Raw genomic sequence first — 23,869 nt, 5'->3', positions numbered from 1 at the left:
TGAGTCAGGGACACTGAGCAGCCTGCAGACAGTTTATATGTGCTTTGTACCAGTTAAAATGTTGCTAAACTGGGCAAACCCAAACAGATTTCATCCTACTTCACGCAGCAAGAGAGGCCTGAGTATTAATGCTAAACTTTAGCTGGCAGGATATCAAACCTGAACCTCTCAAATCAGCTCATTGCTCAAAAATCCCCATTCAGGCCAATTTTTTTCCTAAGTGTTCCCTGCCTAATTAAAGATCCCAACCTAATTCACAGGTCAGAATTCCTCATGTTTTCCTACATCTGCCACAGGCCTCAAAAAATGAAAGAACACAGAGGCCAGCTTGGCAATTGGGAGCTCACATCTACTGGATGTTAACATGTAACCTCACAAGTTTCATCAGTTCCTTCAAAATCACTTCTTTTATCCCCAGTACCTGAATTGTCAGCTAGGAGAAGCTGCTGATAGCTTCTGAAGCTTACTGCATTACGTACTTGGTCTTCAAAACCAAAACCACATGGAGAACTGACCTTTGTAAACATGCTTTTTTCACTGTCTCTTCCTGATGCTGCTCCTTTGCTTACTGCACCTCACCATGGAGTCTAGTCCCAGTCAGACTGCAGCTTCCCCCAATAGGACCTCTCTCATTTTTAATCACACAACCACAGAACAGCAATAGTTCATAATGTAGTATATATCAGAGTTATGGTCAATCAAGGACATGGGCAAGAAAAGCACTGAATGGAAAGAGAAAATACTTCATTCTCCCCACCTCTCGCTAAGAGATGTTGGGGGGAAAAAAAAAAAAAAGACAAATTCTTTTACACCCAGGAGCTTGTCTTTTTTTTCCTTCCAACTCTACCCATTAGTTTAATAAAAGACAGTACTTGCTTTGCCTAATAATTATTAGGCCTAATGTCAAGAGAGTTAAGGTCTTAGTTAAACTCTATTTAAGCAGGATTTTAAATTTAAGCATGCAAACTTAGCACTCTTTACTGTGAGAGATCCCTTGTGTGCCTGTGTAAAAGAAGAAGGTGGACTGTATGGGTCACTGCTAGAACTCATTTAGAAATAGCAACCTGGATTATTTTTTTCTCCTCTCCCTTAGGAAAACCAGAAATATTAAAATGCAACACATGATTTCCACTAAGGCATTGGTTTTTACATGAAGCATATCAAGTACTCCATTTTGAACGCCTCCTCAGGGTCTCCCTTCTAAAGAAGCATCATGCAGTTCTAAGCTAAGGACCATACAACAGCCCTCTTCTGCAAATTCACATTCAGCTTGTGATTACTGTGTCACTTTTTCTAGGTGACACGACGTTTCTGCATCCAGAGGACAAGAGGAAAAGTTTTTCTGTTCTGCTAACGCAGGTTCCAAAGGTCTGATTCCTTATGAATCCATAAAAACAATCTCACAAGAGTTAACGCAGAATCAAAACTTATCACAGACTGATTACACCGCTGGGAAAATTGTCAGTAAAGGAAAAAGGGACCCACTATAATAACCCACATTCAAATTCCACTGCATGGCTGAAAAAGAGTTAGCTAGAATGACATCCAAACTAAACTTAGATTTGTGCAATCCTTGGAAAATACGTAATAACCATCAAGGTTTGGGTCCAGCAAACTTCTGGACAATTAAGGAAACCTTTTGTTGTTGTTTTGTTTTTAAATCAACAGGATTAACAACACACAGGAAATGGTCTTTATGAAGAAATCCAAGGCCTGCCTATCCAACTGTCTGTACAATTCATTGTCCGGTTTACTTCATGCTAACTTTGTCTTTCAGCCAAGCCAGCAAAGAGTTTCTCTATAATATTTACAAGAAAGCTTCATTTCATTTCAGTCCTTTCCCCCAATCCCAAAAGGAAACTTCTCTTTTCTTCATTGAACACACTCCCCTTTTACATTGCTTTGATAATTCCCACTTCATCGGCCTTTGTCAGAACTGTCATCTTTTCACTTCTGGAAAACCTTACTGGGATGGATCTCGGGACATGGCATCAGTGACACTTTAGTGACCACAGAGTTTGCTGTTGAATGAGCCCAACCTGCTGACCCTCAGATTAGAAGTTAGGTACCACAGCAGGTCTCTGCTAGAGCTTCAGAGCAAGCAGCAAAACCGTAAAACATTTGGTAGGGAAAGGAGAGGCATCATCAAATAGCACAAACTTTCAATATATGCAGAGACAGGAGGAAAGCTATCCATTGCAAATATTGTATCATTTCGGTTTATTTTCCAATCAGCCTCATCTTTCTCTTGCTTACCAGATTACTGCAAGGCACGGCTGCAGTTGTCCCAGGGCTCCCAGGCTCTGAAGGCAGCTTTCACTGAAGAGAATGGATTTTCCTCATAAGGATCCTCACCCTGCCTGGAAACTCTCAGTCAAGCATGCTCTGTGTGCCATGCACCCTGAACCAACCAGTTTAGACCATGCGTCTAAGGTACGAGTGCACTGTATCCTAAAAATTTATGAAGAAACTTAAATTTATATTTATATACATGTATGTATGTATATATATATATACATACATACATAAAATAGATATTCAAAGAGAAGAGATGAGAATTCAGAGCCATCAGCTGCTATGGGACATCGATAGTCCATTGTGATGCAATTCCTGATCATTTTAGCTAATAAGCCAATAGATTGATCTACCCATGCAATCCCTGCAAACCCAGCTCTGTGCTCAGCAGGCATTTTGCAGAGGATATTGCATCTTTTTTACTGCAGCTTGAAGTAGATCAAAATTCAACCTCAGCAGAGGCACAACCAACAGCTGCTGCTCCCTAGCACAGAAAAAAGCCATTGGAGTGCTTTTCAAAGCTAACCTTCTCAAGCTTGTGCCTGTGACCTGCTCCCCTCTCCATTCTGACCTCACCCAGGAAGCTTGCCTTCCTTGTAGCACATTCATTTTGTCTCTTTTGCATGGGTTGTACAGGCTGCTGTGTTTTCTTTTCCATCCACATCTTCACCCTCATCCTTCCCCCTACCTTTTTTTTTACTTCTTTTTTTATACTGTGCAGGCAAGCTGCCAGCATTAACACTTTGGTTAAGGACTAAGCTCAATCATTGGCCTGTTTCAATACAAATCCCTGAGCTGCTCTCCTGGGGGAAAAAGGTTCTTCACTCCCCACTCCTCATTCAGTTTTCCCTCAGGAAACACCCGGCAGGGAACAGGCAGGGACTGGCACTGTACCCCGGAAGGACAGAGGAATAACTGGCTCAGACACTGCCCTCAGACCCAATGCACCTTCGTTCAGTGAGAAATAAGGTAAGCAAATAAAAAAGCAGGGGAGAAGTTTCTCACCGCTTGCCCTACTCTGCTTTTGGGACATGCATCCAAATAGCTCAGAACTGTTCATACAAACACCTCATAGTGTGCACATCTCCATTAAATCAACACAGAAGCTTTTCCAGATAAATCTTCTCTGGAGAACAAACTTGGAAAACATGTGATTCTATTTCTTTCCTCACCTCATTAATTAATGTGGGAGCGTTGTCTGACTCCCACATCCAGATCTGCTGCTGAACTGGTCTCTCTGGGCTGCTCTGCACATTGAGGCTCTTCTCACACATTACCACATGCCTCCTGCTCATCGAGATTCAAGTGCAAAACTCACACATCTATTTTTTTGTCTGTTTACCGATCAAGACGAAGGTATCCTAAATTGACCTTTTCAGGAATTGCTGTCTTTAATACAGTTACTCCTCTAAGAAGCCCAGCCCTACACAACCCTATCAGAGTAGAGAAACAAAACAAAAAAGGGAGAGTGGTGCCCAAGGTTCATGTTCTCCTCCACCTGCATACAAACCATTCTCACTGGATTCTGTCCTTGAAGCAGCTTTTACGCCAGCCTGCAGCCCGCTGTCTCTTGGGCAGAGTGCTTGTACTTCCAAACACAAACACCTTCCAGCAGGAGAGCAATTCTCAGCAGTTCTCCTCTACTCTTGCTGTCTCAAGCATAGCAACCTTGTTTAGTACGACTGAATATTAAGACAGTCTTAAAAACATGTTCTTATCTTCCTCCTTGCCCCACAATTGCTTCTAACTAATGTCTTCACTGATGTAGCAAAGTTATAAGCAATTAGTAAGTTCTAAATAAGGTGATTTGGCTTGCTGCAGGTTTTTGTTCTGAATTTAAAACTTAAGCATTTTTTCAGTGCCAGCCCGTTGCCTCCAACAGTCAAGACAAACAACCAAGGAGCGAGTTTTAGGACTGAGTCTCCCCTCACCTTAAGAATTCTAATCCACACCTTTTCACAGCACCCAGGTATACCTTGCCAGTGCCTGATTATTCCAGGTCACTCAAACCCTAGCTAGTGTGCGCACAACTCACCAAGGCAGACTGCTGGCTTCTTGCCCCCTCAAATCATCTTCCCAGCTCCAAGGCAGTCACAGGACACACTCAAGATGTGTTTCATGAATAAACTTGTTTGGAGTCACAATGCCCAAACAGGTCACAGAATTAGTCCAAGAAATAAACTGATGTGGGGCAGAGGGAGTGACGTCTTCTTTTTCACCCAGGTCATCTCAAGAGTCAGCTTTCCAGCACAGACCTGCAAACTGCAGCACAAGGCACCTGAACCACATGCCAGCTTTCTCCCTGAGGAAAATAGATAGCAGAGCCAATCCGACTCCTTCAGAGAAGAGCAGCTAGTCAGACAGAAGGAGAGAAGGGACTACTAAAAGCTGAGCCAATCCAGCAATAGGAAGCCAAGTCAAATCCATAAAGATATGTCCTTGGTTTTGGATTTTGGCTTGTTTTAAGGATTTTTCTCGGTGGTGTTCATGTTTGGTGAACTTTTTGTTGTTGTTGTTCTTGTGTTTTGTTTTTTAAAGATAGTGTTCTTGAAGAGTTAAACTCACTCAAGTTCATTTTACAATGAAATCGGAATGTTTTAGATGGAAACAACCTCTTATAAGTGTAATCCTATATTCCTAATAAGCAGAATTAACAGTTCTAGGACCATTGTTCTCTCACACACTGTAATGGAGAGCATTATACCAGCAATGGACCATCTGGAACAACAGGCAGGGAGAGCCTTGGAGGATCAGAATGGATAACCATTTGCAGACTACATGGTTTTGGGGGAGTGAGACTTTAATAGCAGAGTGCAAGCATCTGTTTTCCCAGATACATGATCTGATTTGAACCATGACTCTTTGATACTGGTACCTACTGTTTTACTAGAGCCAAGTGGCTCTAAACAATGTCTATTCAGTTACTGCTAGAGAGAAATAAACAAGTTAACAAGCTTATTTTCAATAAAGTTTAGAATTGGAAGAAGAATCTACTTATGTTGTGTAAATCTCCAGCTAGAAATTAAAATATCTGGACTTGGCTTAATTACATTTTGAATGTGGCCCCCAATAGGACTCTGTAACCTTTAGGGTTTAATAACTTCAGCTCATTTAATGTCCTTTCATTACATTACTGTAGCAATCCAAGAGTAAGGTTTGAAAACTAAAACTCTGTGCTTCCTCCTGGGCTTTCCCATATGTTCACCATCTTTAGCTTAGACTCCCAGGATACTCACGCCAAGTCTTACAAAATTGCCTTAGCAGAACAGAAAAATATCTTCTTTCACTTTATTCTATATACTTATTCTTTGTAGAGGAAGGAAAGGGGAAAAAAAGTTTGCCAAGCAATGCTCTGCTGAGTACCTACAGAAGATCCTGCCTAACTTCATGGAGAAAATCCAGGCAGCTCTCCTCATCCAGCCCCAAGAATAGGTCAGATAGCAAGGTACAGGCCCAAGACTGGCTGCTATGTTATGACCTGTTAAAAGACAGATTGCCCAACTTAAAACCTGCCACTAATAACCATGAATTTGAAAAACTCTGGATGAAGAGTCATAGAATTAACCAGACTGGAAGAGGCTTTTGGAGGTTGCATAATCCAACCATGCTCAAAACAGGGCTAACTTGCCCTAGTTGTAACAGCAAAGGACCCATTTGACAAAGTCTCCTACAGCACCTCCACTTCTCTCCTATGCATTATGTCAAATGAAGTGTTTTAGAATGTGGTTCTTGTGCTGACAGGCAGAATTAAAACATCTGGAGACTACATTTTCACATCTATGAACTCTAATGTCAAGGCAAAAATCATACTGGTGTGCAGGAAAGCAGAACCACAGAAATGCAGAGCGGGAGGCCAGTAGATGGGAAGCACCTCACTGCAGGAACCACTCTGTGCTGACACCACAGGTGGGATGCACATCACTGAGCTTCAGAGCTGATGACTGTGATACAAACATCTACTCTCCCTCCATAATCAGTGGAAAGAAATAAACCTCTCAGGCACAATTAATCTGACCTATTTAAGTGTTGCTTTAAGATAGCAGGAATTGCACTCGAGAATCTACTGACTGTCCTGATGTGATCTCCACTGACTCTAAAGAGACATAGTTGTAAGGAGATGAATCCTACCCAGTGATTGCTTTTACTCACAGCAAACCTTAAAATAGAAATAATGTGCATATGTGAACAAAGCAGGGGTGGAATATACCTTTCAAAGCCAATACCACTCAATGGAGACTGTAAAAGGATAGCGTTTCTCTTACAGTGAATAGATACAAATCTGTACAAAAGACTATAAAAATACATAGACATACACTTATAAGTGTTTCTCAGAGTTCCTTTCAACTACAATTTCTGCATCTCCAGGCAGCTGTCCCCCTTCATTAACAAGTGCGAATACATATCGAGATGCCTCTGACTCCACAAACAAACTGAATTCATGCTTTTACTTTACAGGGTGCTTTAAGAAAAAATATATATGTGTATATATATATATATATTTTTTTTAATGACACTTCATTAATTTTTTTTCCTAAATCCTGCTCATAATAAACTAATTTCTCATGGCCCAATAACAGTGTGGATAGGAGGATGTTCTCTCCATGGATTAACATCAGGACTGTAAGTCCCAGTGCCACAATTTGGCCATGCCCACACAGACAAGTACTCTTCCCTCATTTGCCACTAAGGAAAGATTAGGACATCGTTTAATTTCTGGACTGTTCTAAATCCAGAACTGCTAGAAACAGAAAAGACCAAGATTCTTTTGATTCAGAGCTACTAGATATTGGAAAACACTGTGAAATTAATGCAACAGCCCAGAAAGGGAATGCAGTACATGGAGTGCTAACGCACAGATATAGAGTCTGCTGGCATATTTTTTCTTGTCTAAAAGCAGCCATAAGGAAGAGGAGCTCTTCAAAGCTCAAAGCCCAAGAGGACATAGCAGTTGCAATGCTCCACTACGAAATGAGAAATGCATGCAGGACGTTTCAGCCCTATTGTGAACCTATTTCCTAAGAGAAGGTCAACTCAGAGAGGCACGGAGGGTATTCAAAAGGCAAAAGCTTTTGACCCACAGGAGCTGTTGCTATGCCTGATATGGCTCTGAACAAAGACAACTGTTAAATCCAGGTATTATACACATATAGAGCACTTATACTTGAGTGCATAAAATAGCCACTAGGGCAATTACCATTTAAAACCATAAAGGCAATGTTATAACAGAAGTCTAGTGTTGAACATCCTCTAAATATTATGGTTAAGGTTTTAAGCCTGATACCTACTCCACTACAAAATGAACGTGAAAACTGCAGCACCAGACTATAATCCGATGTAGGTTTAATCAAGACTGAAATTTGTCACTACAGACCTACATTTAATTTAACAAATACATAGGTGAAACATCTGTGAATCTACCACGGCAAGTTTCAACTTGATGTTATGCGCCCCATGTTTAACACAGGCCAAAAAGACAAAGCTCTGATGATGGAAAGCCTCAAATCAGGAACAAACAGCTCCAGATTTGTATGGCTTTGTACTGCTGCCACAGCACCCATATATGTCATTTATGTATACAAATCCACTCATACACACTGCTGAGCTATTACCAAATCTTGAAAGGAATTTCCCAGCTGCACAAAAATGAACTACCACTTGGGCTAGCAAATGAATTTGTATTTGCAGCAATAACATCTGATTGATGTCACTGTCACATTCTCTTTAGTTTCAGAGAATTTGATAACCCCATCAGATACTGCTGCTGTGAGGAGAATCCCTATTTGTTAATCCAAATGGCATCTGTTACTGGAAAAAAGTAGAGACATCATTCCTCAAAGATGCAGTTCATATACTGTTGTTCATATATTCCCAGCTAGACATGATTTAAGTACTCTGAAGATTAAAGAGGAGCTGTTTTGTGTTTCAATTAAGAAACAATTTGAATCAAACAATCAGCTTGCCTGCTCCTAAGGAATTATATTCTCGGTACATATATTTATGCCTACACAAATTACCTTTTGTGCATTCTCCTGAGTGTGTGTGGCATGTAGCTGTGTGTTGAGCTGCCCAGTGGGTGCTGGCAGACACCATACCTCTGTACTCATATTTGGGAGGAAGACGTACCAGCAACTGCCCCTAAGAAGTGTATTTATTGATGCTTGTACGCAAGTATGTCATGATGACCCATCGCTTCAGTTTTTCCTTCTGATCTCTTCCCCTCCCCTGCAAATCTCTGCTGAAGGCATAACAGTCCTTGAAGTATAGTTTTAAAGCAGATAAATGATTTCATTTAGGACTCGCCATAGATCCCTTTTTGTACCCAAGCTATCAAGACCAGACACTATCCTCTTCAATTCTGCTAAACGAGCAGAATGATACAAGTACAAGAACAGAGGTAAAAGTTGAATATGACAAGATTCATGTTATAGTCAGACATCAATTATATTACAAAAGAATTTTCATTTGTGTCTCTAACAGCTCTAGAAATAAACAAAAGGAAGGCACATATGATTTAAAAGTTACATCCGATTTTTAAAAGCCTGCTTTAAAAGTTCTGATTCCTATAACATATGTAAGAGCATTGAAAGTGGAAGAAGCACATGACTCTAAATAAGTACACGAAGGTTTAATGCAATACAGGGTAGGCAGTGTAACTGCCATTAGTGAAGTTGCAAGAGCAATTGACCTTATAGGACAATGATATTTTAAGTGTCTATAAACTGGTAGTAAAGATGTTTCAACATTAAGTGCCCATATAAGACTTCAATAATGTTTGCGGGGTTTTTTTTGAGTACTTCACGTTTTACTACACTGCATTTCTGGTAATAACAGAGCAAGTAAAACACAGCTTAAGATTTATAGCTTAAGATGGTCAAGAAATAAAGTCAAAGTTTTCTTTAAACATAAATTATTTCTGCTCTCAAAAAATAACCTTAAATATCCATTGTTCACTATGCTCTCAATAAAGCAGTCTTTAATGAGACACTAAAATCTGTTTGTGGAGACTTGTTTTGTAACAGCACTGAGGACAAATCTATTCTAGCGTCATGCACAACCGTAACAGTGTTCCCTTTAACTTATCATCTTACACTACATTTTTAAATTAGAAAGACCAGATTATCTTTAACTAGCTAGTCAGCTGCAGCTGATGCGCTGAGGACCCCACAACTTCAGGTTTCTCACTCATATTGTGAGAATGGCTCTTCCTTACAGTTTCAAGCACCCAGGACTGACGAATGAAAACCTAACATGATGCACTCTGCCACAGCTACTGAATGAAATCTTGAGTGTGCAAAGCATCTGACCCAAAGCCCAGATGTAGACATGAGAGGCATGCAAAGCGTTTCCATTCAGAAATGAGCATAACAAAGCAACTTTGATTTCCCATGAATCTGACGTCCAGGATGATCAGAAGGGTGAGCGAGCACAGTGATTTTCAACCTGAGATCCATCATCCAGAGACACTGAGCCTGTTGGCCCAAGCCCCATCATCAACTAATGCAATGTGGGACTCTTACAGATGCCATGAATTCTGCAGGTTTCATTAAATGCCAGCAACTGACCAAAACATTCATAGGACTGCTCGTAAGTGTGGAATTTTGAAAGGCACAAGTTTCCCAGCCAATCAGACTAGTTTTCATATCTCCTGAGCATTATGTACCAGCATTTCCTATTTCCCTCTGATATTTTTATAATAGAAATTTATTACAAGAATTTAAATTAGCATCAACAAGATTAGTTAAGAGGTTTGTGACTTTACTAGTTTCTAGAGCATCCCCCTCATGTGATTTGACACGTGGCTGAAATTGGTAAAATTAAGTCAATGAAAAAGGGCTTGCATTACATATTTTGTTCAATTGCATCTATGCAGATTCACAAATTCTTCTTGCTTATAAAATGAAAGAGTCTGAAGTTAAATTGGATTTTATGTCATTTCCTTTAGGTTCTGCCCATAGGTTAGTACAGTGAGGTTACAAGAGCGTTCATGAAGAGCAAAACTGCTTTCCAGTTATGATTCTATGAGACTGGGCTCTTCCTACCTCCTCTCTTCACAGCAACAATGTGAAATTTAATTTAATCTATTTCAGAACTGCAAAGACAAGTACTTTTTTAGCAAAGCGTAAGAGGGTTATCACTTTGAAGAACCACATTAGGCACTATAGTTCAGTCTTACACAAGAGATTAATTGACATGTGCTGTAGATTAATCAGAATAAGGCTTTTCATTATGAGTGGCCAAACATAACCAAATCACTTTGGAAGCAAATTACTGACTTGCCTAGAAATATATATGCAACAATTGCAAGTTTATTATTGCTGCTTGATGAAATGAAACAGCCTTTCAAAAACATTTACCTTGATTCTACATGAACCTCCTCTCACCTGCAGAATGCCTACATTAAAACTAAAACTAATCAAAAGCTACTCCACACTCAACAGAGTACTAAGTTTTCAAGCACAACTGGCATTCTCCTCTCAACAGCAGTGCTTGAGTCAAATTTCTGGCTGAAAAGGCTGCATCCTTTCATATACATCCAGTTGATAAACTATGTTCTACAAAGAGAAGTTTAATGAACAGGAAGAAAAGAAATGGAAATAGGAAAAAGAAACCACAATTCTCCTTTTGTAGTATAGTCTTGTAACAAATAGTGCAGCGAAGAATATAGAAATTCTGATCTTTTGTCACCTGTCAAGGAATCCAAAGGAGGCAATACATGTTGTTGACACTGTGAAACCCAAACTTTTTCGTCTGACTCTCACACCCACTTTGCCCATTTTCCATTTGTTTTTAAATAAGGTCTGGAAAAAGCCCATAGAGCTACCACAGACTAAGAGCACAATTTAGGGCTGTAACACAACTGCAAGCACAACTACAACAGCAGAGGAGCAAGATCACAGGCTGCAACAAGTGAGGATTTGCTCAAACACAGCAGACACAGAAATAAAGAAAAGTAGCTACTTACTTTGAGAAGGCCTCAGGTATACAGGAATCTCCAACAAGATATCCTCACCTTCACCACCAACCCTCAAATGAGGTGTTGGAAAGGGTAGATCTTGGCTCCAGCCCTTCCAATCACTCAGACACATTACATGCACTTAAGCTCCCCTGGGTAGGCCCTGCCTTCCCACCAGGAGCTCCGTCACTGGTGCAGGCTGTGACTCAGCAGTTCTGCTTCAAGAGTATCTGTGGGGAATGAAATAGAGAGAAACTTACCAACCACTGCACCGTGAAATTCCACAACATGAAGAGTATTTTCCTGAGTGCCACACCACAAAAGAAAAACCTTCATACACGTGTCCCATTTTTTCATAGGCTATTACTTTTGTTACATGCTTCACCCACCAGAAGGCAAGTTCTAGTTCAAATTCATTTTGATTCAAGTTAATTAGCATCCTTTTCATGGAAAATTATCCTGTGTAACTGCTGACATGTCAGTGCATCACATACTTGTTGATCTTTGTTTGGAAGCGGAGAAAATACATTTTTATGGCATTTCAAAAGAAAAGTACATCCACGTGGAAAAAAAAAAAAATCACACACTTGACTATAAAACACAAAAGAACTTCACGTGTACCAAAGCAGCAGCATCTGTACACTCAGCCCAGAAAATAATGTTTCTTTCCTGTGTAAAGTGCAAGTTTCTAGCACAAATTTACTTGGTGCAATTTTGTTCTGGAAAAAAAAAAAAAAATGTTAAAAACTGTTTGGATACACAGTGAAATCAGATGCAGTACATCTTTATTTTTAATGGAATAATAATTGTACCCAAATTTCATATTCAGCCTTTGAAACATTTACCAGGGAAAAAAAAAACAAAACAAAGGTGTGCTGTGAAGGTTTTTTCAGCATGACTCATATTGCTGTCATAAGAGTAAAAAAGTTTGAATTGATTTTGGTTGTATTGTTTCTTTATCTATAGCGATTGTCTGTCCTCTACTATCTATCTGGCCACCTACTACTTGTGTCAAACGAAGAGATCATCTAGCAAGTGACCCCTGACTTTGATTAGGACACTGATTGCACTATTACCTGATTGCATATTTGTATTCCTTGTAAAAGAGTCTGAACTACAAGAAGAAAGTATCTAAGCTCAATTTTGAATGAAATATTTTTGTTTTGTTTTGCAATAGATTCACCTCTCCTAGCACCTATATCACACCATCTTCTAGAAGTAAACAAGTGTAAGCCTTAAGTGAGATCTGATTTTGTCACTTATCATCTAGACACAAATGGACACAGAGCAGTCTTGTAAATAAACTTACAGATAAACAGGTAAAGGGCAAAGACCAAAGATTTCAAAACAAGGTTTATATGAATAACGTGTCCTCTCTATGAACTCTGTTTGACAGTGGATTGTGCACATATGGGTTTTCCAGGGCATAGGACAGGATATGTCAGTCAGAATAAGGTCATGAGCCCAAATGCTGACAACTACATTGCATGTGGAACACAGAGCTCAAATGCCAAGACTGGGACTCACCTTCTGGCATAAACCACCCACGAATCCCAGAGCCAGCAACTACCAGCAACTCATGAGAAATGAAGCTTGCCAGCACGGGTACAACCTGGAAAACAAATCAAGGACTGATTGGCCAGAAATTTATTCCCACGTAAGGAGTATGTTATTTGATTTCCATGCCATTGTTCTTCTTTTCAGAGGAGAAGCTGAGTTATTCAAGCTCAGTTTCTCTTTGTACTTATTCAGTTCATTAGTTAATGAAGGCTTCCTTATATTAGTTAAATTCAGCCACCATTCATCTACCTGTTCCAGAGTTCACAACAGATGCCCTCTGGCACTTCACAAAGACCAGAATCTGCCTCAAAACAGGAATAATATATCTTATGAAAATGGAGATGCTATTGTTCATATGCTTTACCCCTGACCTATTTCCTCTGCACTCACAGGGCTGACCTGTTCTCTATAATTTTATACTGACTAAAGCAGTAAAAGGCTGAAGTTTATTGTAATATTCCATCAGTCTTTGTTTAGCCAGAAAGGAGGAAACTGCATTCAATCTGTTTGGGTTCTTACTGAATAGTGAAGAGCTCTGTACTCATCCAAAAGCTGCAGGTTCCTCTTCCTCACTAGCAAACACTGATAGTCAGTTCCCTTCCTCAGGTCTTTTAATCCCTATTCTGCTACTACACACACCAGCTTCATTTATACCCCTACAGGTCACCTTCAGCTCTTCTCTTTCAGTCTTAATTAAAGCAAGTGGGTGCTGCCTACCTGTAAATCTTTCCCAGACTCAAAGCTGCTTCTTCTTCTCTTATTTTAGAGATGCTGATGCACACATTTTCATACTCCCAAACTGACTATCCTTGCTGGCAATCCTAACTCATTGTTTAACAGTTTGTACGGAGCAAACTCTGAATAACGCACTGATGTGTCAATTATGTGGGGTGGCCACAAACTGCTTGCTGACATTCTTGGCAGTGCCAACACACTGCCTGCCTCTTAGCTAACTTAAGTGCTGCTGATTGTTAAAAACTCCACACTGACACCATGAAATGTGGGAAAAGGTACAGAGCTGTGGACACCCCCTCACTGTGGGAGCAAAGGGGAGCCCTGCTGCTGGAGTCTTACTGATATTCAATCCCCACAAAAAAACAGAGCTTATTCCTACTCAGAATGTAACTGATCCAAGGCTTTGCAAACTTCCTACTTAAAGATTAGAGACTGCCTGACTCTAACATGGGCCATCCCAACCGTCTCATTGAATAATGGTGCTGATTATGGATCAAAGTCTGGTAACTCAGCTTTTCCATCAGCAAACCCACAGAGGGCTGCTTTCAGTCACCTTTCTGACCAGGGTGTAGGATTGCGCACCAGAAAGTTACCACGTCACTCACTTTCCGTGCTTGAATGTGAACTTCAGGATTCTGCCTTAAATATCCCCAGCTTAGGCATAACCCACTGCTCACTTGTTTTGAGAGCTTCTCTCCTGATTTGCTCAACACAGCAGACATAGTTATTTCCTAATTGCAGACAAGCTCCAGATGTAGGTCAGGGAGTATTTAGCTAGAGGAGGCTAATAAAACAAGTCCCCAAGTGATGGGCTTGTCTTTGTTTCCCTGACATTGCTTACTTTTGAACATCAGAGACTACGAGACTGTTTTGGTACAGGAAGTATGTTATGGCTGATGTAGCATAACAAATACTAGCTCTACATCCTTCTGTTTAGGCTTCAATAATGTCATAGGGCAGAAGTGACAATCAGTGTATTTTGCATTCAGCAGAGATGACAGGCAGCTAAGAGCAATGGACAGACACAACATGGCAGAACAGAAGGTACTCGCCTGGAATAAATATCGTCTTTGCTCCAGGCCTTCAAGAAATAACATTGCCGGTTTAGATTAATTCGTAATGCACAATGTATGATTGCAGACCTTGCTTTTGTACACAGACCTGGCCTTAAACATTGTTTGAACTGGTGCTGTCAGTCCTTTCTTGATCATTAAATTTATTTCCTAAAACTTAAGAAGCGTAAATGAAAGGCAGCTTCTGAAAAACAGTATTCAACATTTTTATGGAAAGTATGTTTCTGGCTCTGCTCTTACTAATGCACCCTTCAATCATAAATAATAAAACTGGTGAGTTCTATCTCTTTTTCAGAAAAGTTAGACGGAACTATCACCCAGTGTATACAAAATAGGGCTTCAAAGACACCCGCTCTGCAACATAATAGAAGAAATGGTACTGAATGATGGATGGGAATCAGTTAAACTGATTTCTGGGACACGTTGTGCATTAATAAATCAGAGGCTGTGTGTTCACTGAAAGAAGCGTAGGAGGCACATTAAGAACTTTTACGGGAGTAAAGAAAAAAAAATGTTAACACTGTATTTCAAAGGAACCTACAGGAGGATTAGTACTAAAATCTTTTTATGAGCACTAATTCTGAGCACTTACATGAAGATCAAGAAAATAGTCAGCTCCACAGGAAATCCTGGAAGTTAATTTTTTTAGAAGACACTGCCACATTTCACTGCATTTAATGACAACCACGCGCTATTTCTGAAGCGCTCTTGCCCAGCTCACAGCAAAGGTATTAGTTCCAACACTGATTGCTAATTCTAACACTACAAAAACACCTTCCTGCTTAGCAAGAACACAGCTTCAGAAACCAAGAGAAAAGCACTGAAACTAGAATCAAATATACACCATCATGGATCCCAAGAAGTGCCCGCTGCAATACTATATTGTGAGCAGAGAGAGAAGCCTACAAGTCCTCGTGACTTGAGTCTGCAGACAACCTCAGTGCTATCTTATCTTCACCTTCCAAGTGGCTGGCTGAACTACATTTAAAAAGGAGGAAGAAAAAAAAAGAAATAAAACTCCTCCCAACCTGAACCAAAGATTGACTCCTTGCAGCTCCCAGGGACACAGAACTTGTGTAGGCAGAGAAATTTCACCGGAAAAAGGAAAAAAAACAGATATTTTGTCTTATTCATTTACAGAACGACCCTGCTGCTAATAGCACATTGAGGGTGCTGTTAGAGGCTACAGAGCAAAATGATTAAGACAACCATAGAACAGCTATATGCTAGGGAAACAACATTTCAGTTAATAAGACAAGATGGTGCAGAAGTCTGTGAACACAGAACCACTCTTCTGTCAATAAACTCTTACCCTGTTTTCCTACTTTATTCAATTACAGACTCTTAGAATAGATGTACCACCATATAGTGGGCTTATATACCATTCAGTTAAGGTAACCTAACCATAAATACTTCCATGATTTCAGTAAATTGGAAAAAAAAACACGGTAAGTGAATACAAGATATGTCCTTCATTTACTGTCATTGTAATATAGTCGAGCTACAACACAATCTTCATTTAGGCAGCTCTAGGTACTAGACCACTTTCAGCAATGGACATGTTATAGCACAAAGAAACACGGGTTTCTTGAAAGCACTCCTGCATCAAAAGCTTAGCATTGTTATGGTGTGTGCATTTTAATGGAGTGGATTGTGTTGTGTATTCATCCTACAGCTCATAGGAGACACATTTTCTAGAAAGCTAGAGGTTAGACAGCATTCTTAAGATGAAGAGCAGGCTGTTATGAGAAAACATAAAAACATGATTTGAGACAACTAAACTAGAAATTTAGAAATATATTGTAAGGCTTATAAATAATTGAAAAGAGAATGTTCCAAAGTTTTGATGTGTCATAAAAGCTTAGTTTAGAAGGTGATGAAATTATTTCAATTAAACAGAACAAATGTCAGCCGTGAATGCCTAAGCATTTTAATGTATTCATCCTGTAAAAGTACGGTGCATGCTGAGGCACGGAGGTGGTAGGGGCTCGCACAAAGGCAAGTTATTTGTGAATATAATTTGGACTGTACAAGAAATACGTTCCCAGACTGAGGAAGAGTTTCTCAATACAAAATCTGTAAAAGCTCCAGTGTTGCAGTAGAAACACTGACTTCAGAATGACAATATACAAAGATGAGGATGCAAATGGTCCAAAGCTACCGAAACAGTTTGGTCATAGCAACAGAAAAAAAAACTTCTTTAACTTGATCCTAATGCATATAAAACAGTTTTGGAACAGACTGATTCCATCGTCTTAAATGGTAGCACTCCCCACCCTGTAAAGGATACAATATTTTGTCTAACATAGGAGAAATATCTAAGTACCTAGTCAGTCCAAAGACAACATTCCCCTCAAGCAAAAACATGAACAAGGCAAAGAAGCTACGCACAAACAAATACAGTGGGTAAACCTGGTACTCAGATTATTTCCCTTTAAGAAAAAGTGACCAGAGAAAGAAAATAATCAGAAGGCAACAAGCTTTAAAGTAAACAAAAACAATCTGCTGCTTGGGCACTTCAGAAACTATCAACTGTAGGACCCCAAAAGCACTTCAGAATACAGCTGGTTTTGATACCATTTCTTCTTCTTTGAGCCTGATTCTCTCAACCAACCATATCATTGAACTTGATACCAGATTTATCATATTTGCTAAATAGTGAGCATACATTACATACAGGTGAGTAAACAACCTGTGATGGTGCCCAATACTCCAACCTGTGGAATCCAGAGATCCCAAGCTACAGACTGTGTCATATGCATGTATTCAGTATGCTGATGTACAATGTGCATTGTTAGTTATGATACATTTTCAATTTGGCTGCATCTAACAGCAGCACCATGGACTAAGCTGATGTTATATTACCTGTAGATGAAGGTCTTAGGAAGGTGGCTTTGTCACATTGTAGAGTGAGAACCAAAATCAGTACTTCAGGAAAGGTCTCTTTCAGGCAACTTCGTATTCTTACACATCTTCCTGTAGGAGAGCAAATAAATGGATGATACTTGTAGCTGCTCACAGCAGTTCCTAAACACCTAAGAACAAATGGATTTGAGTTATGACAATCATATCAAACAGACAAACATACAGAAAAATATAATACAAGCTCGAAGCACTAAAGAAGAGTGTTTATTACTGCTATTTAGCTTCTCCCAGTATCTTCCAGTCATTCTATCCAGCCAAAAACCAAAGCTTCCAGATCATACAAATAAAACCTGATTCCTTTGCTCCACAGTAATAATAATGTACTGGACTATATTTCATAGAACTTATTTGTGTCCTGCGAAACAGACTTTTCCATGACTGCCTGTTGTTAATAACCTCTCATGGGCTCACGGGAAACCTCAGTTTATGGCACAGCGGGAGAAATGTCTCCAAATAATAGTTTCATTTTAAACTTCTTTGGCAATCCAGCCAGGTGCACCAACCTCACTAAGGAACAGGGATAGAGTTCCATCTAAGAGACTGTCAGATGAGTGGTAACTCACAAAGCCAAGGAAAATGGGTATTTGGTAGGTAAAATCAGGCCTGTTGGAGACTTCACATGGGACAACTGGAAATATCAAAGGCTTGCTGAAGTGCAAGACTGAGCACAGCAAACTGAGAACAGACTACAGTAATAGCACTTAGGGAATGGTGGAAGCTGTTACACAATCATTACAAACAGAAAGAAGGCAAAACACTGCAGGTATTCAGCAATTTGTAAGAAACAGCAGCCTCTGACAGGGTGTGAGCTATGTAGACAAAGAATGATTATGGATCTTCAGGCTACAAATGAAATTCATTCCTAGGATTCAAGTGGAGAGCAAGCCAAACTTTTGTGAAGAAAACTAGGAGGAGGTCTCTTCATCACACAGAGAGAGGAACAAATTGTGATACTTAAAAAAAAAAAAAAAGTCATGAGAAGCATAGAAAAGGGGGGAAAAAATCTTTCAATAATAATAGATGAGTCCAGAATAATCAAATGAAACACTTGGAAAATTTAGATATATGCAGCCATAAGCATAAAGCATAAGCATAAAACTACTTAAATCTGCTTTTAATTTCTATTGTAATTTTTATCTGCCCAAAATGGCTATTAGAGTTTGCTGAACAGCACAGTCATTGATATGTTGATACATGATTACACAAGGCACAATGTCACATTTGGCAATCCAAATCGTAATTAATGAACAGTCCTTGAAATAATACTAACTCGAATGATCAAAATTTAAAGTGATGAGCTGGCAGAAGGAAGCAGCATCCCATGATTTCTTTTCCACTGAACCATGAGATCTACAGGAACAAAATAGAAAATGAAAAATAAGGTTTTATGCAATCAAATTAAAGACAAAAGCAGAGAAGAAGAAAAACAATAACAGTTTCTTTATCATCTCGAGCACTGGTAGTAAGAGTAACTTATTCCTCATAGCCTGGAATGTCATGGCTGAAGCTGGAATCGAGAAATCAACAAGTCACAATCAGCATCTGGTTGATGGCCAGAAGGATGCTCAACATGTATTCCGGTATTAAAGACAATCTACAAGCAGATAATAGCGTTGCAGCTTGCCTTGCCTAATGGTGTCCAGTGAATCCATATTTCACATCCCAGCCACACTTCTTGCACAGCCATCCTTTACATGAGGATTTCATACATTACAGAGGTAGTTAATCCGATACCAGCAGAAAGCACTTCCAGGCCTCCCATACATGCAGCAACCTATAGTAGCAGTAGCTGCATTCAACTTATAAAACTAAAACCAAGAGCCTCCTATTTCTAGGAATATATTATATGGCGAGGTACAGAGTAAATGAACAATAACTTGTATCTTTTCCTATGTATCATGGATTTAAGTTTTAACGAGAGTGGGAAAAAAAACAAAACACTTTTATAGAGGATTTTACTAAGATGAGTGACACTGTTCTAATTACATTGAATAATCTTGAACCAAAGAATTTTTTCCACTTCATGCCTTTAATGGATTTAAAGAAAATAAAAAATAAAAAAGAAAGAAAAAAAGAAACCCACAAATTACCTTAAGAACTGAATAGTTCTGACGATTAACAATATTTAACCAGAAAAATACTTCAAAGACATTAAGCATCTTTCCAAAATCCCATTCACCCAGCCAACAGGAACAAGCAGGTTGGTTCTGCAGAACAACTAGCAAGGATATGGCCTGCCTCACTGATTTCCACAGCAAAGCTGACTTATCCCAAGGAAGACAGTGAAATGGCATCTGAACTCCTTACAGAAATGTGAAGGAGAACTCTACGGGTGATTTTAAGGAACTCATCTGAGTTCAGACTCCTTCCACAGCATCCTGCTGAAGACCAAGGAGATTTTTTTGCCTAAGGCCCTGAAGCCAGCTGCTGTGACAGCCTGTGCAATGGGGCAAAGACATATCTGATTGCTCTGGATCTGGATCTTCAGGATGTTAGGTCTCACAAAAACTGCTCAGTTGCCTTTTTCAAGGGGCAGGAAAACCCATAGGAATGATACCAAAGCTTTGGTCAGTTACCTTGACATTTCCTATAATACAAGCCAGGTTAAAAAAAAAAAATAACAGGAAAAAAAAAAATTAACAGAAATCTAACATTTGCCTTGTTTCTAATGTTGAAGGACAAATGAACAAAAATAGAAGTGTGGTTTTCTCTTTAATCTTCTCATTTGAGGACCAGACCTAAGAGGTTTCTCACTCTATTCTGCAGTTTTAGACGAGACAACCCTGTGATGAAGGCTCTGCTCTTTGAAGAATCCTTCAGACCTCACATTCTCAGAGGAGAATACAGACAGAGGGACACATTTGCTACAAAATCCTCCCCCTTCTGCATGGCACTCCAGCTACTTTCAGATCTTGGTCCTTTTCTCAACCTTTGGGAATACCCTATTTAGCTTCAATAAGGATGCAGTTTCGGTAGTATTTCCTCACTACCATCTTCTCCCCTCCTCTACTGAGTGCCCCAATTTCACTGAACATGCTTGAAGTATAGATGTCTCTGTGAGAAAGTTATTAAAAAAAAACCAAACCAAATCACATTATATCCACAGTCAGGTCACAGACTGAAGAGGTAAGATCTGGACTAGAAGCACTGCTGACTTCCTAAATCAGTTTCACAAACCACACCAAGCATTCCACTGCTCTGCGCCAGCCACCCAAAAGATAAACTGAGGAGGGAAAAGAGAAATAAAGATAAGGCGTGATCACCACGAAGAGGAGAACTGTACACTCAGACACAGAGCGCCTCTACAGTGACACAGGTTCATGCAGATAAATGCATTTCCTCAGCACTTCAATAGAGATCAATAGCAATCCCTTGAGATAAACACCGCAAACAATATGCCACCACGGGAATAAATCAGAAGATTAGAAGCAGGAAGGATTATTTATGTAAAAGAGCTGCATTGCGTTTATTCCTTGGTTTGTGCAGCAGGTTTCTGAACGTCTCTGAGGAATTCTAAACTGTTCACTTAAGGACTGCTCATTACTTATAGCACTGAAAGGCAGCCACCCCAGGCCCGCTCTCTAGCCTCCACTAGCAATAGAGCCAGCATTGTTATCGTACATTGTGCTTTCCTTGAAGATGTGGCCATGGTTTTCAGATTATACAAAGAAAAGTCTCAGTCCTTTATTGCATAAGGAGAAACATGAATGCACCCTTATGCCAAAAAACTTGATAGCTACAGGACTGACAGCTGGTGTGAGAGCATGATGACACCACTCACTCACCACCTCCCCTCCAGTTGTTTCACCAAATACGACAGTCTTAGCAGACCCTGGCCTGTAGCCTTGGTAGAGGCAGATTTGTCCAGGACAGGTTTATGCAAGATCAGGTATTTCCACTGCATGTAAGACACTTTCAAGCTGGCATCTAAGAAACGCATCCTATGGAGAGAGTTTATCAGGGCTCCTAAAGCAGTTTACAGTAATGGAAAACCAGTTCCTTAAAAGACAATAAAATAAAATAAAATAAAATAAAATAAAATAAAATAAAATAAAATAAAATAAAATAAAATAAAATAAAATAAAATAAAATAAAATAAAATAAAATAAAAATAGAAATAGGAAGAAATCACACACAGCACAAGTGTTCCTCATGAAAGGTGCTAAGCCTTTGCAGTGCTGCAAGGAGTGCTGTTTCGTACAGTCCTGTTTTTAATTCAATTATCTCAAGCTCTGCTGGAGGTAAGGAAATGCTGTTTTGACACAAAGGCTTTGACTTCATATGGTATACAAGGCTAGAGATGGTAATGTTGGGCCTTCAGAAAGCTTCAACTAAAGTCACAAAATTCAATGAAAAATAGTATGGATTTTCCTTTTTGATAGGCGCAAGGATTATCTTCCATCACTAGAAAAAGCTATAAAGTTATATTCTGTGAGAATACCTTGAATTGATATTTCAAAGGGCTTCTTTTGAAAGAATGATTTATAGATCACAAAGATCAATGGGTCTTTTATCAAAGAAAATGGATTCCTTTTCTGAACCACAAAGAAAAGAATAATGACATCCTAGACCATATTTTTGAAAGTTGTGTACAGCCAAGAAGACAATAGCTACAGCAGGTTACCACTTTACAGCAATGCGAACAACTCACTAATTACAGATGAAGTCCTTACGGTGCTTTGTGGAAGCCAGAAAGCAAAAGTTATAGTGCAGGAAAATTCACACTGAGAGTTATCTTACTCACTCAGCACATATTAAAAATTACATGGAGGTTTTCACTAATAAGTGCATATGACATAATAGAAAAATGGATACAAGTGTGCCAGTGTGCACACTTCATATCTTACCAGAACTCAAAACATGCATTTATGTTAAAGCATGCTCCCTGTATGAATTTTAAGTTACCTACTTCTTGACCACATCCCCTCCTCAGCTCAGCAATGAAATTCCTATCAAGTTTTTATTTGGATAGCCTGGATAGACAGGCTTTCCAAAATTATTTTCAGTGCTCAATGTGGTGGTACAGTTGATCTATTTCCATCATTTCATGCGCATCTGCTAAAGCATTACTCATCACAGCAGACATGAGATTCCCCCATTAGTTTCCTATAGAAAGTTCCTCCAACCCACCAAGCCCCAACCTTTTTCTGCAGCTCATGAGCTCACAGAACAGTCTAACCCATAACCCTTGGCACTCGACAACTGAGCTAAGTCAGGCTTAGCAAGCAAGAAGAAAAAGAGCATATTAAAATAACATAATGCAACCTGCAGCACGGTTTTTTTATTAGCTTAATCAAATAGACATGATAGTAAAGAAGATAAAATTAAGAATAAATCCTTACACAAGTTTATCCCTTAGATTCCCAAGATATCCAAGGACAACATTATTTCTCCAATATTTTTATCAGTGCTTATTCCTCTAGTGCAGCATCACATTGTGCAAAGGGTACAGTCACAGGTAAGAAAAATCTTACTTCTTTGCTGCTTCCCTTTGTCTTTTTACTCTTCTTGTCGTCGAAAGCTTTGTTCTTTTGGGTTAATGTGGCATGTCTCCAACACAGCCTTGGAAAATGACTATAATGTGATTTGGGTTTGGTGTCATTAAACCTGATTACCAAGGAGTGCTCATGAAAATCCATAATTACCACACAAAACAAAAGAGACTTTTGTTTTTGTTTTGCTGGGGAACAACAAAGAGCTTCACTTCAATTTAACTATTTGGAGTACTCAAGAAAAGTTAGTCATATTTTTCTCCCTCTGCACTTCTCTGGGCTTTGTAAATATCATAAAATACCAAAATCTGCTGAAAACATCAATCTTCTCTCAAAACTGATTTCTTATATAATGCCAAATATACAGTCTTTATTTAAAAAAAATAAATAAAAATAAAAAGCCCTAGAGAACATAATGCGTCTTGATGGATGTGCTAGTGCTTTGGGTACAAGCTGGACTTTATGATTAGATCTATAATAGTGGAGGAAAAAAAGAAAAGTTGGCAATATCAGTGTAGTAAGCATTCAGATAATCGAACTGCCTCACCCCCCAGAACAGCAGTGTTGCAGGAGACATTAAACAGTAGCATGGTTCTCCTCCCCAGTTTTGGGGCAGTTCTACTACCACGGCTGATGGACAAGTGATGTCCACAAACCAGGAAAAGCTGGTTTAAGAGGCTTATAGTCTCTCCAGTTGTGTTAGATTAGAAGTTTATGTGGCCACAACCCTGGTTTTAAGCTAGTGGGTGTTCTTGAGCTACAAATGCCACAGACTCCTCCCCAAGCAGCTGTTATATCTGCATCCAGGGTTGTTCACCACAGGGTAAATACTGCCC

General features: G+C 39.4%; 1 protein-coding gene across 10 annotated transcripts in view; it reads right to left on the bottom strand.

Moving 5' to 3' along the window:
• The window catches only part of LOC146755455 (receptor-type tyrosine-protein phosphatase T-like), a 353,697-nt gene that overhangs the window by 300,925 nt on the left and 28,903 nt on the right, over window positions 1-23,869 (bottom strand). For 9 of the 10 annotated variants that reach the window (XM_085525430.1, XM_085525437.1, XM_085525436.1 and 6 more), the window contains 3 exons: window positions 17,482-17,592; window positions 12,776-12,860; window positions 11,258-11,478 (listed from right to left, as the gene is read on the bottom strand). In XM_085525430.1, the coding sequence (XP_085381556.1) occupies window positions 11,258-11,381 (124 nt within the window). In that variant the 5' untranslated portion in view covers window positions 11,382-11,478; window positions 12,776-12,860; window positions 17,482-17,592. Of the gene's footprint in view, window positions 1-2,256; window positions 2,374-11,257; window positions 11,479-12,775; window positions 12,861-17,481; window positions 17,593-23,869 lie in introns of those variants that run through there. The other variant, XM_085525435.1, reaches the window with a different exon arrangement.

Source organism: Coturnix japonica, chromosome 32 (assembly GCF_054131305.1).
Source record: "Coturnix japonica strain WE chromosome 32, WE-NBRP24, whole genome shotgun sequence".
Lineage (NCBI taxonomy): Eukaryota > Metazoa > Chordata > Aves > Galliformes > Phasianidae > Coturnix > Coturnix japonica.
The sequence above is the reverse complement of the archived record's forward strand: the minus strand, read 5'-3'. Positions and strand labels throughout refer to the sequence as shown.